Source organism: Lipophrys pholis, assembly GCF_963383615.2.
Source record: "Lipophrys pholis genome assembly, chromosome: 19".
In the NCBI taxonomy this organism is placed as follows: domain Eukaryota; kingdom Metazoa; phylum Chordata; class Actinopteri; order Blenniiformes; family Blenniidae; genus Lipophrys; species Lipophrys pholis.
The window spans coordinates 4,938,251-4,950,812 of record NC_137647.1 but is presented as its reverse complement, the minus strand read 5'-3'; the positions used below and the strand labels follow the sequence as shown (position 1 = coordinate 4,950,812).

Here is a 12,562-nt window from a genome sequence, read left to right as displayed (position 1 = left end):
TGCATTTTTACTTGACGGGTAAACGGAACCAAAGAAATACCTTATACTAAAGTGCACAAATAAAAGTCGCTTCTAATGTGCACCAAATTATGAAACAATAATAAACCTTTTTCTACCCAAACCTTCACTGGATCTTTTAGCAGATTCAGTCGTCCAGGTTTGCTCTGCTTAACAACTTGTGGTGATATGTTGTGTTTTCAGCTCGTTCCACTGCCCGCCAGTGGCCCCAAAGTAAATGACTGGTCTTTTAATGCAGCGAAATGTAAGTGGCTGCTCGCCCCTTCACGTGAATGCTCTGCATGTGCTGAAGGGTACACGTGTCTGTCTGTGTGTTCGTAGCTTCTTGCCACAGTCTTGTCCCAGTCTGCCAAAGCTAAGGAGCACCTGCTGGAGCAGTCCAAGTCTGTGGAGCAGAATGCAGGTAAACCATCGGCTGTTTGTGTCCGTCCGTGGCATGAATCACAAGGTGCTGTTATGAAACTGGGGGCAGCGAGGTCGAGGGGGGGGGGGGGGGACGAAAGAAATCAGAGAGCAAGAAGAAGAAGTGGTTAATGTCTTTTTCAAAAAATGTCATCATATCACTTGTACACACACACACACACACACTCAGATCTTGGCTTGTTCAGCAGACAGATGGCCAAGGCAGGGGATGTAGGAGGAAGTGAAGAATGCTGGGATTGGTTAGGGAGGTTGGGAAGCCAGACCGTGATTGGTTGTTGGTCATAGTGAGAGCCAATAGGAGGAGGAGGGCAGAGGTCAGATCGCTGCGTAAACTTCCATCGAGATGGGACGACGGCTCGTAAACCGATCGTATTCTCCCCCCCTCCCTCCTCCCCCCCTCCCCCCTCATCAAACAGGCTCCGCCGGCTCCTTGCGGACGTCCAGCCAATCGGGCTGCCCGCTGCACGAAGCGCCGCCTTACGAAGCCACGGCAACCAGGAAGGGGGAGGTGCCGGGCGAAGGGAAGGTAGGACCGTCCCAAAGTCCTCCCAACAGAGTCGGTCTTCTCCTCCAAACACACACATGAGTCACACACACACACACACACACACACACACACACACACACACATGGACTCTGTCGGCATCAGTGTGATGACAATGTAGCTCCTCAGTCGCTTCAACCACAACACTCTCACACACTCTCACACACTCTCTCACACACTCTCAGACACTCTCACACACTCTCACACACACACACACACACACACGGTCCGATGATGTCCCAGCGGTTTCTCTCGCAGCTGGCCTCGTCCGTGCTGCGAGTGTTCGGATGCAGCCACGACACGGTGAGTGTGTGAGAGGATGCGAGTCTGTGGAGGGGGAATCTTGTGTGTGAAAGGCGACGCCGTCCTCTTCTGATCAGTTACCTTCTCTTCATCGTCTTCACTCCTTTCAGTTGCAGCTCGTCTCTCCCTCTTCCTCCCTCTCTCTCTCTCTCTCTCTCTCTCTCTCTCTCTCTCTCTCTCTCTCTCTCTCTCTCTCTCTCTCTCTCTTCCTCTTCCTCTTGCTCTCTTCCATTGCAGTATTTTTCTTCTTTTGCCTCCACGATGATGGTTAGTTCACCTCAGGCAAGCGGAGCGCTTACGAGCATATCAACTTGTGTGTGTGCGTGTGAACGTGCGTGTGCGTGTGCGTGTGTGCGTGTGCGTGTGCGTGTGCGTGTGCGTGTGTGTGTGTGTGTGTGTGTGTGCGTGCTGGCAGGTGCCCAGCAGTGTGCACAGCGTGGGTGGACTAGTTTGGCTCAAGAAGTGTGAGATCTGAGCTTACACCATGTACAATAGGCTGTCATGTACTGTACAGTGTGTGTGTGTGTGTGTGTGTGTGTGTGTGTGTGTGTGTGTGTGTGTGTGTGTGTGTGTGTGTGTGTTTTAAGTTCATGTATCATTGCTTGGTGGACGCGGCTCGATGACGCAGCGAGCATATTTAAGTAGCAGGTGGTTGCGAGCCTCGCTCGCCTCCAGTGGTGTGTATGCGTCCACGGGTGTGTGTGTTCGCTGACCATCTGCTTGCTTGAGTCCCGATTAGTCGGCGCCTCCCGATGGGAAGGCTAACGAGGAGGAGGAGGGACAGTGAGGAAGAGGAGGGTGGAGAAAGAGAAAAGAAGGGTCAGAAACACGATGGGAGTTGGTGTTACAGCTGCTCGTCTCTGATTCGGTGCAGGATGTTGCTGCAAATCAAGTAAAATAGGGAGATGAAATGTTTGTGACGCTTCAGATCAAAGAGACAAGAAAACCCACACAGAGTAGTAGTGAGAAGTCTGACCGAAAAAAACCCCCAATTAAATTAAATTGATAACTTGTGGGTCAACATAGGGTTAGGGTTAAAAAAATATTGAAGCTTTAATTTAATCACCAAGAAAAACAGTTAATTTAGTGGCAGTCTACACATCAGCTGTACGACTTCAAAGCAACTAACTTAACGCACTCAGATCTTCTTTGAGAAGTTTTTGAAAGTTTCACTGACTCCCGATAGGAATCACCTTATTTTTGAAGCAGATGAAAACCTTCAGAAATTATATGAGAGTTGTTTACTGTGTTTATATTGTCGAATCTATCTATTGTCGAGTTTATCTTTTCACTTCATACAGATAGAAAATATTAAGATGTAATTTTTGGTGTTTATTTTTTATTCCCATTATAAAAATCTATGCTACTTTTTATAACATCATCATGACTGTGAAAAGATTTTAGACATAATATATTTATCATCAAATGTATTTATTTTATGTTGGCTCTATTAGCCATCAAATACCAACGTAATTTGAAGGTCATTGAATAAAAACATGTGTATGGAATACAGTGGATTTATTTTTTTTGTTGTAATGACTTTGGTTAAAGTTAATTTCACAAAACTTTTCCAGGGTTAGAATTAAAACTGGTACGGCACACTGTTTAAACTATATTTGAGCTTTTTGTAGTGCAAAGTAAGTAACAGATTGCACTGCGATAAAAGATATTATTGTTAATATTCTCACAGAAACAGAATTATTAAAAAGTCTATTTAGTTTGTGCAAAAGCTGCGATTTTAACCTCGATAAAACCATGCAAAGGTGAAGGGTACATTGTCTTTAAAAGCTAATCAAGATAATTTATTCTCAATTTTGAGGAGTCGCGAGGTTGCGTTGTGTTGTTTGTACGACCTTCAAAAGCGTAGCTTTTTTTTTTTAATGCAGCCCGTTTCACCTTCCTGACCGTAGCCTGGTTTCCACTGCAGGGCCGAGGAAGGCCCACAAGCAGGAGCCAGTCACGCTCTAGTGCCACAATAGTGAATTGAATGTGTAGAGGACATACATTTTTAAGTGGGTATGCGCCGATGCCACTCTGTTTTAGATCAGTTTAGTGACGTGTGAGCGTCGGTGCCTGCTGGGCTCTTCTTGGCCCTGCCGAGGGAAAAGTGGCAGTTGAAGAAGCCGACGTGGAGCCAGTGACTGCATGCCCCCTGTCTTCTCTCCTGTAGAGCTCAGAGGCCGTTGTCCAATGGCTGAGCGACTTTCAGCTGCAGGTCTACGCTCCAAACTTCCTGGGCGCTGGGTATGACTTGCCCACCATTAGCCGAATGACCCCGGAGGTAAGGCAACTGAACCCCGACCCTCGTCCCGTCCCGTCCTACCCCTTCCCCCCCACCACCACCACCTCCCCTACCACCACCACCACCACCATCCTCCCACCCGAACCCCAGAGAGGTCGCAGGCACCTCCAAGGACCACAATGGGAACAAGTCGACGCGACTTCGATTTGTGCCGTCCTTGTTGTCAAGATGCATGTGAGAGAAATGTGAAGACCTGGAGTGAGTCACCCTGCCTGTAGCCACACGTGTTCCTCCTACCCCCAACCCAATACCCCCCCCCCCCCACATGTGACCCCGTAAATGTTCCCCACAGCGATGGAACAGTTTCAAGAAGAATAATCAACTTAAAAACTATTGGAGCCTTGTGGTAAATCTGAAGTTTTACTTTATCTAAGTCTGTTTCTTTACCCTCACGAAGGAGGCAAAGATTCACCAGGGGGGGGCGTCGCCAAGCTTTCCTGATTTTCAGGGGTATAACTTTTTTTTTTATTTCTAAAAAATGGTTGAGTCTGCATTTAACTCAAGTAAGTCACAAAACATCTCAGTTTAAGCCTTTACAATAAAACTGTCGTATGTTTTAAAAATATCTTTGAAAAACACAATTTAAAAGTTGATTTACATAGAATCTGGCTTCACTGAAGCAACGGACACAATTAGAGCTGGTTTCGACTTTAGTGGTGAAAAACTGAGAAATTAAAGTTTGAAACGGTGAAAGCTGAAGCGCCCCAACTTTTTTCTGTGTATACTTTATTCATTAAAGTTTTTCACAAAACAAAATTCTTTAAAAAAAACAACAACAAAAAACCCAAATGTACAGGGTTTGGTCAGAGGTCATCTAATTTTACATTGGCAAAAATTTGGGTTCCTCAAGAAACAAGTTGGGAATCATTGCATGAAACTATGAATAATACTCGTAAAACACATATTTTTACTGCTGGATTTGTTGTAGATGTCTCAAAGATTAAATAAAATCATAAAATATTTTTCATAAAAACATCATTAACAGTGTTTGGTTATTTTTTTTATGTATCATACTGTAATGAAAGTCAAAAAATACATCACGAGAAGGGAAAAAAATGTGTGGATCACACTATTAAAAAAAAAAATCAATAAATAATAAGCAAATAAGATTTTATCTGGTTTGAAAAAGGAGTGTAAAGAAGTATACACATTTTTTTAATTCCTAGATTTGATGCTTTAATATTAATCATATATAGTCTATAGTATATATATATATATATATATAGACTTTATCACATTAGAATCGAACATATCAGGTGAGATTAACCCTCTTCTTCTCCCGTTCACCTCTTGAAGAAATATTTTTAATACATCCTCCTAAAATGACTTGTTCACCATTAAAACTCGCCATAAATTAAAGCCCGGTGCATCTAAACACGGGTAAAGCATATACGCATATATCCACCCTGTGGACCTCCTGCCCCTCCCCCTCCCCCGCCCCCGCCAACACTGCCGCCGCCTGTAAAGACTTCGGACGGCGACGCTCACGATTGTACAAATAATTTAAAGCATTCACAAATTATTTGTATACGGACAACCGCGTGCATGCTGAAGGAGTTCTGAGCTGCGGTGGCTTTTGTTGCCTCGTATCTGTGTGATGAATTATGCAACCGTGTGTGTGTGCGTGTGTGTGTGCGTGTGTGTGTGCGTGCGTGTGTGTGTTTTCGACCACACAGAAGTTAAAGTTGGCCCGTGATTTTCCATCTAAAGGCTGACACACGAGAGAGGATTTTCTTTATTTTCCCATCAGAATGAGGAAAAAAAAACAAAAAACTCCACCGTTCACAATGAAACTGTCCAGAACGAGCTGCATTTAGGTAGAAACACATTAAAACCACATGATGCTAAGAATTTGTATTGCATTCATATGATTGTAGGAGAGACTGACTGGCACCCCTCAGGGATTCACCCTGTAATGCAGATAGAAGCAGCCTGCATTTGACGCATTAAACTCATGTTCAGTTCTCACGAAAAGACGCGTGACGAGTAAAAGATGTGTAAACGACGACGCGGGGAATAGAGCCGCTCCTTTCAGATGCTTCTTCTTCGCTTCCGTTTGCTTTTTTCTGATCATTTCAAGACATTTGCATATCTGCTCTTTGCTCCTTGACTGGCAGAAGCTTCCATCAGATGTCACAAGATTTCCCTCTGTGTGTGTGTGTGTGTGTGTGTGTGTGTGTGTGTGTGTGTGTGTGTGTGTGTGTGTGTGTGTGTGTGTGTGTGTGTGTGTGTGTGTGTGTGTGTGTGTGTGTGTGTGTACTAGAAACTGAAACTGCTGGGCTTATGATGAGATTTCGTTTCACTTTATGAAGAAAACTATCTGACAATGTCACCGCGGCACCTTACTTCACCTTTGTGTGTGTGTGTGTGTGTGTGTGTGTGTGTGTGTGTGTGTGTGTGTGTGTGTGTGTGTGTAGGATCTGACAGCCATCGGGATAACCAAACCAGGCCACAGAAAGAAGATGACGTCTGAGATCAACAAGCTCAGCGTCACCGAGTGGCTGCCTGAGCAGAAACCTGTGAGTGAACCTCATCACCCACACACACACACACACACACACACACACTCTATGACTTCATATCCACAGTCCAACACCAGTTGCCCCCCCCCCCCCGTGTGTCCTGTGTTGGTCCAGGCCAGTCTGGGAGAGTGGCTGTCCGCCATCGGTCTGAGTCAGTACCACCAGGTTCTGGTGCAGAACGGCTACGAGAACATCGACTTCATCACGGACATCACCTGGGAGGACCTGCAGGAGATCGGCATCACCAAACTGGGTAGGACTCGCTTCTGTTGCGTGCACAAGCAGGGATGAACCGCAACAGTGGAAGCGCCGAGCTTTCGTTTCGTTTTGGGTGTTTGCTCACACGACAACGGCGCGTTGGAGTTACGAAAAAACGCCACTCTCTGGAAACACCGTCTCTCGCGCAGTTTCTGCCCTCCACGCCAACGTTTTGCCTCCGTCGTGTCGTGGCTCCCAGTCCATATTACTTAAATCACTGAATATATATTTCATCTGTTTCTTTACCCACTTAGGCCATCAGAAGAAGCTGATGTTGGCGGTGAAGCGGCTGGCCGAGATGCAGCGAGGCTCAGACGGGCGGGGCTCGCTTCGGAAGAAGCCGCCGCCAATCACACAGCAGCAGGACGTCATGTCAATGGAAAGCCCGCCCCCTGAAGGTGGGATCAAAAACGCAACGTCCGGACCTCAGCATTTACCTGTCGATGCCAAAACAATGATAATTCACATTTTGTCTGAAGTGCATGAGGTTTTTTTGTTAACCTCCAAATTCTTTTTTTCTTCAGTGGCCCGAATACTTTTCCATATATTATAAAGTCATATGAGGTGTAGTTTTTTAAGAACACATTATATTGTCAGTTTTAGCCACTTTGTGATAGATTTGATGTAAAGATGTAACTAAATACCAACTTTAAAGTATTGAAGTTGTACTGTAATATCCTTGATCTCCAGCTCAGGGTTAAAAATGTCAATTAACATGTGAACTTTATAAAAATCAGAATTTGTTGTTCTTCCCTCAGACGTCATCATGTCTCCAAAAATGAGCACCTTCCAGGACAGCGAGCTGAGCTCCGAGTTACAGAACGCCTTGATCCAGCCAGGCCAGGAGGTCAAAGTTCAGCGAGCACGCACCCTCAGCAAGGACCATGATGACGTGATGATGGGAGGAGGAGGAGGAGGAGGAGGAGGAGGAGGGGGGGGAGGAGGGGGAGGCGGGCCGCCTAAGAAGGAGGCGCGGACTATGAGGCAGCAGAGCAGCCAGGGGAGCAACTCCTCCCACAGAGGCAGCGTGTCCTCGCAGGGCAAACACCGTCACTCCCACTCCCACTCCCAGCCGGCGCCGCCCTACACGCCTCCTCACACCCCGACCAAGACCAGGACCTCGTCCTCCTCCTCCACCTCCTCCGTGCAGAGCACCGCGTCCCCGCAGGCCAAGCAGAAGCCGCCGCCGCCACAGTTCATCCAGGGCGAGCGGCCACAGTCTCCCCGCTCGCACCCTCCCCAGTCTCCCACCCACCGGGGGGCGCCGTGTCAGATCCAGCAGACGCAGGCGACGGAGGGCCAGCAGGTGCCCGTCCTCTGCCTCCCGCCTGAGGGCGAGCCGGGTGAGGGAGACGGAGCCGAACCCTCGGCTCTCCAGACGAAGCGAGCGCACAGCCTGAATCGGTACGCCGTGTCGGACAGCGAGTGTGACGAGAGGGAGGTAAGAGGAGGAGGAGGAGGAGGAGGAGGAGGAGGAGGAGGAGGAGGAGGAAGAGGAGGTGATGGCGAGCCTGAGGTCGTGGTCGGTCAGAGCACCGCCGTGGTCAGAGGGGACGGGATCAAGTACGCCACAGTGACCCACCGGGTCAGCCGCAGTCACTCCGTCCGCAACCAGGACAAGACCGTCCCCCGCGCTCACACCCAGTCCTTCGCCCTGCGGCAGAAGAAGAAAGGCCCGCCGCCGCCGCCACCCAAACGCTCCAGCTCCGCCATCTCCAGCTCCAACTCCAACCTGACGGACGCCAGCCCGCAGCAGCCGACGCACGCCACCACGGGGGGGATGCTGGACGTGCCTTACCACCAGCAGCGGCGGGCCAGCGACCTGGGCGTCTCTGTGGAGGCGCCGCCAGTCGTGGAGACCAATAGCGTGGGCAGCGTGAGGAGCATCGCCGCCATGCTGGAGATGTCTTCAATAGGGGGCGGAGCCAAAGGCATGGCGCTGCAGAAGAACTTACTACAGGTAGCGTATGCAACTTCCTCTCCTCTGTAGCTTAAACCGACAGTCTCCAACCTGCAGCCGAGTTATTTATGAATAAATATTAAAAAAAAATTTTAATCCTTCACGACTTTTATCTCAAAGTGACATTTATAGAAAAGATTTGTTAGTCAGCTAAGATATTCTCCACCTCCCAAGATGTCCTCAAAAGTCACCTCACAGTGAACTAACAATTTAATCTAACGAGTTTAATTCAGTGTGAAGAGACTCACTTGCTTTCAACCCAAAATGCAAACTAAAATGGTTTAAACAAATAAATATATTAAAAACAGCAAATGTCTAAACTGCTAAAATCGCAAAAGTCGCTAAAAACTGAAAAAAACTGCTTAAAAATGTGAATACCGTAATTTCCAGACTATAAACCGCTAATTTTGTCGCAGGCTTTGGACCCTGAGGTTTAAACAATGAAGCAGGTTAACAAGCTGCCGCCACACGTGTGATGCGTTCAGGTGCATCATGTAACTTTGTAACTTCTTTTTATTTATCTTTTCGCTTTTTTTTTTTTCGTTTTAAAATTTGATGGGTGCAGCTTATATTCAGGTACGCTCAATAGTCTGGAAATTATTGTATATAAAAAGGAAAAACAGTTAAATTGGTCCAAATGTGAAGGAAATCAATAAAATGGCTAAAACAGAAACAACTAGAAAATATTCAAATGTAATAAAATCAAGTTTTGATGCAGTTTTTCTAAATGTAAGTAAAACTAAATCTAAAGCTCTGAAGGTTGCAGATTCAAACTGGAGGTTAATATTCACATATTGTCCACAACCCGAAGGTAAACTAATGCCGCCATCTTGGGTCCGGCAGGTCGGGAAAACCCGGGACGCCATCGGTCTGGACGGCGAGGTGGTGAACCGCCGGCGGACCATCAGCGGACCCGTCACCGAGCTGGTGGCGGCCGCCATGCGCGAGCAGCCGGCTCCCTCGCCGTTCCCCGCCCACTCCCCACAGCCGGACTCCCCGCCGCCGGCCGTCAACGCCCACTCCCCCCAGCCGCCGTCCTCGCCGCACCCCGGCTCGGGCGGCAGCGGCAGCTCGTCCGAAAACCTGCCGTTCGCCGACGAGGGGAGTCTGACGATCCGCCGCGGAGGCCGAGGAGAAGGAGAAGGACAGGTAGCTATCTTTACATGTTGTCTTTTCCTTCTGTCCACTTTCATTATTTATCTCTGTGCTAAAGCTAAACGTACCGCGAGCTTCTGTCTCCTGTTAGCTTTACATGTGCAAATCATTTTTATGTGTTTGACTGTTTGTGCAACAATGACCTCTTATCATGAATGTATGAATTTTCCCGTTAGTGTGTATTTTGTGTATGTCTGCAGGGCGACGGCGACGGCGAGGGCCCCCAGGGGGACGGCGGCTACGCCCAGGAGGACCTCTCCAGGGTGGAGGGCACGGCGACACTGAAGCGGCGGCCGCGCGGCTCCAAGCCCCACCCCAACGGCTCCGACTTCACCCTCCAGGAGTCGTCCACCGTCAAGCGGAGGCCCAAGAGCCGCGACAAGGAGCCCGAGGGCTTCGCAGAGATGGCCGCAGCCGCCGCCAACGGGGAACCCTTGGACGCCGCGCAGCCCAACACCACGCAGCCGGTCCCGTACCAGAACGGCACCGCCACCGTCAAGCGCCGCCCGACGTTGGACGCCGGAGTGACGGAGCAGCAGCCTCAACCTCAGCCGCAACAACAACCTCAGCTCCCGCCGCCCGCCGCCGCTCGCAGGGACAGCCTGGACCAGGGAGCTCCGCCCCCAGACGGCGCGCCACTGAGGAAACCGAAACCTCCTGTGTCTCCCAAACCCGTGGTGGCTCAGATCAAGAGGCAGGGCGGCCCCCCGACTCCTCCGCAGCCCGCCTCCAACAGGAGAGTCCCTCTACCGGGTCCCGGGACTCCCGGAAGTCCAGGTACTGACAGTTTACCAGCTTCCTGCGTCACGTGACACGTTCAGTTTGGTCAGCACGGCGATCGATGACATCACACACAAACTATGAAAGGGTTTTCTTTGCATTATTGCTACAATCAACATGGATACAAAGAAAAAAAGTAATATAGAAGAATATCTGATGAGAAGATTAGAAAAGCTCAGACGGGATTCAACAGATCTTCGTAGAAGCAGAAGCTCCATTGAAACCACAAAGCTTCAGCAGAGCCTCTGAAGTCCAGACTGAAGCTCACCGAGACGTTTAGGCAGCGACGCTCACACAGATTTATTGCTGCTTTGGCAGTTTTCAGGGAGGCAAAGTCAGAGAGTTGGAATCTGTCGGACCAGGAAGTCTGAATCCAGAAAAGTCCTTCGCTGATTCATCGTTATCGATCAGCTCAGCTCAGCCATTTGGAGCGTTTGTGTTGCATAAATCTGGTTTGTTTTCGTGTCTCTGCAGTGGAAGGAAAGAAGGTCCCGCCCCCCGTCTCCCCCAAACCAACCCCGCCGCCCACGGCCCCCAAACCCACCAAGCTCATCCACTCCATGACCAGCCCCTCTTCGCCAACGCCGGCCCCGCCCCTGGCCAAGCAGCACGTCGCCGTGTCCCGGCAGACCAGCTCGCCGTCGTCGTTCCCGCACGCCAACACCCCGAGCCCCCCCAACGTGAAGCCGGCGAGCCCGTCGCCGCCGAGCCCCCGCACCCCGCAGACCCCCACCACGCCGCAGACGCCCCAGACCCCAGCCACGCCCAGCCCCACCCCGCCGCCCGTCAAGCCGCCCCGCACCTCCATCGGGGGCGTGTCGGTGGACAGCGGCATGGCGGGCGTCACCGCGACGACGCCGGTCGCCCCGGCGCCGGACTTCGGCGTGGATTCGCTGGTGCACCAGAAGCTGGAGGAGACGAGCGCGTCGCTGGCCGCGGCGCTGCAGGCCGTCGAGGACAAGATACTGAGACAGGAGGAGTGAGTCTCTCACACACACACACACACACACACACACACACACACACACACACACACACACACACACACACACACACACACACACCAAGGCCCTCCCCCAGATACACATCTTTCCATTAAGAGTTGAGTTCTCACATGACTCTGTGTGTGTGTGTGTGTGTGTGTGTGTGTGTGTGTGTGTGTGTGTGTGTGTGTGTGTGTGTGTGTGTGTGTGTGTGTGTGTGTGTGTGTGTGTGTGTGTGTGTTGCAGCTCCGTGGCCGAGCAGAAGACGACCGTCAGCATCCTGGACGACATCGGCAGCATGTTCGACGACCTGGCCGACCAGCTGGACGCCATGCTGGAGTAACGTGGCTTGCACCTCTTCGTCTCTTACTCCCTCTCCTCATCCTCCTCTCTCGCTCTCTCTCTCTCTCTCTCTCCTCCTCCTCATCCTCTCCACCTCCGGAGGATGGAAACACTGATGAAGCAGCAGAGAGACGGACGCGAGAGGAGAGGAGGTGAGAGAGGTTGAATTTAGAGGAGAAAAGGACCAAAAATGGCAATAGAGAAGAAGAAGAAGAAGAGGAGGAGGAAGAGGATGAAGAGGAGGAGGAGGAGCCTGCAATCAAAGTGTGAGTCTGTTTAAGAACTCGTGACACATGAACAAACAAAACTAAATACCGATCGAAGAAAAAAACAAAAACAACAAAAAAAAACCAACTGTGTGCTGAACCATAGTCTGGTATGTGTACATTCTAAGCATGGAGAGTTTATATCTACTGACAAAGTCCTGCATTAGCACAGTAATATATATATGATATACCGATAAATATGAATCTCTAGCTCTTTGGTTTGATGTCTTGGTTCTGTGTGGAATGGTGACCTCTGGTGTTGTGACGATGTAAATGACTCGGTGGAAAAAACAAAACAAAAACAAACTTTTATCTGTGACCAAAACGAGACTATTCAGCTCCTGGTGTGTGTGTGTGTGTGTGTGTGTGTGTGTGTGTGTGTGTGTGTGTGTGTGTGTGTGTGTGTGTGTGTGTGTGTGTGTGTGTAAGGGAGAGAATGTGAGCTTTCAACTCTTTTGGCTGCGTTACTGTCACATCTTCATCAACACCATCACACGCACGCACACACACACACACACACACACACACACACACACACACACACACACACACACACACACACACACACACACACACACACACACAAGGAGAAGCACAATGACATATGCCGCCGTCTTGCACACACACCCACCCACACACACACACACGGGAGGCTGCACAGTGTAACACGAGGGAGAGGAAGAAGCTGCAGAACGGCCACAGCAGA

General features: G+C 49.7%; 1 protein-coding gene across 1 annotated transcript in view; it reads left to right on the top strand.

Moving 5' to 3' along the window:
• The window catches only part of caskin1 (CASK interacting protein 1), a 103,890-nt gene extending 91,845 nt beyond the window's left edge, over window positions 1–12,045 (top strand). The window contains exons 14-25 of the mRNA XM_080487686.1: window positions 340–421; window positions 858–967; window positions 3,459–3,569; window positions 6,008–6,109; window positions 6,227–6,365; window positions 6,625–6,768; window positions 7,129–7,811; window positions 7,902–8,330; window positions 9,174–9,479; window positions 9,686–10,262; window positions 10,740–11,244; window positions 11,495–12,045. Of these exons, the coding sequence (XP_080343812.1) occupies window positions 340–421; window positions 858–967; window positions 3,459–3,569; window positions 6,008–6,109; window positions 6,227–6,365; window positions 6,625–6,768; window positions 7,129–7,811; window positions 7,902–8,330; window positions 9,174–9,479; window positions 9,686–10,262; window positions 10,740–11,244; window positions 11,495–11,591 (3,285 nt within the window). The 3' untranslated portion in view covers window positions 11,592–12,045. The remainder of the gene's footprint in view (window positions 1–339; window positions 422–857; window positions 968–3,458; window positions 3,570–6,007; window positions 6,110–6,226; window positions 6,366–6,624; window positions 6,769–7,128; window positions 7,812–7,901; window positions 8,331–9,173; window positions 9,480–9,685; window positions 10,263–10,739; window positions 11,245–11,494) is intronic.
• Window positions 12,046–12,562: the final 517 nt, after the last annotated feature.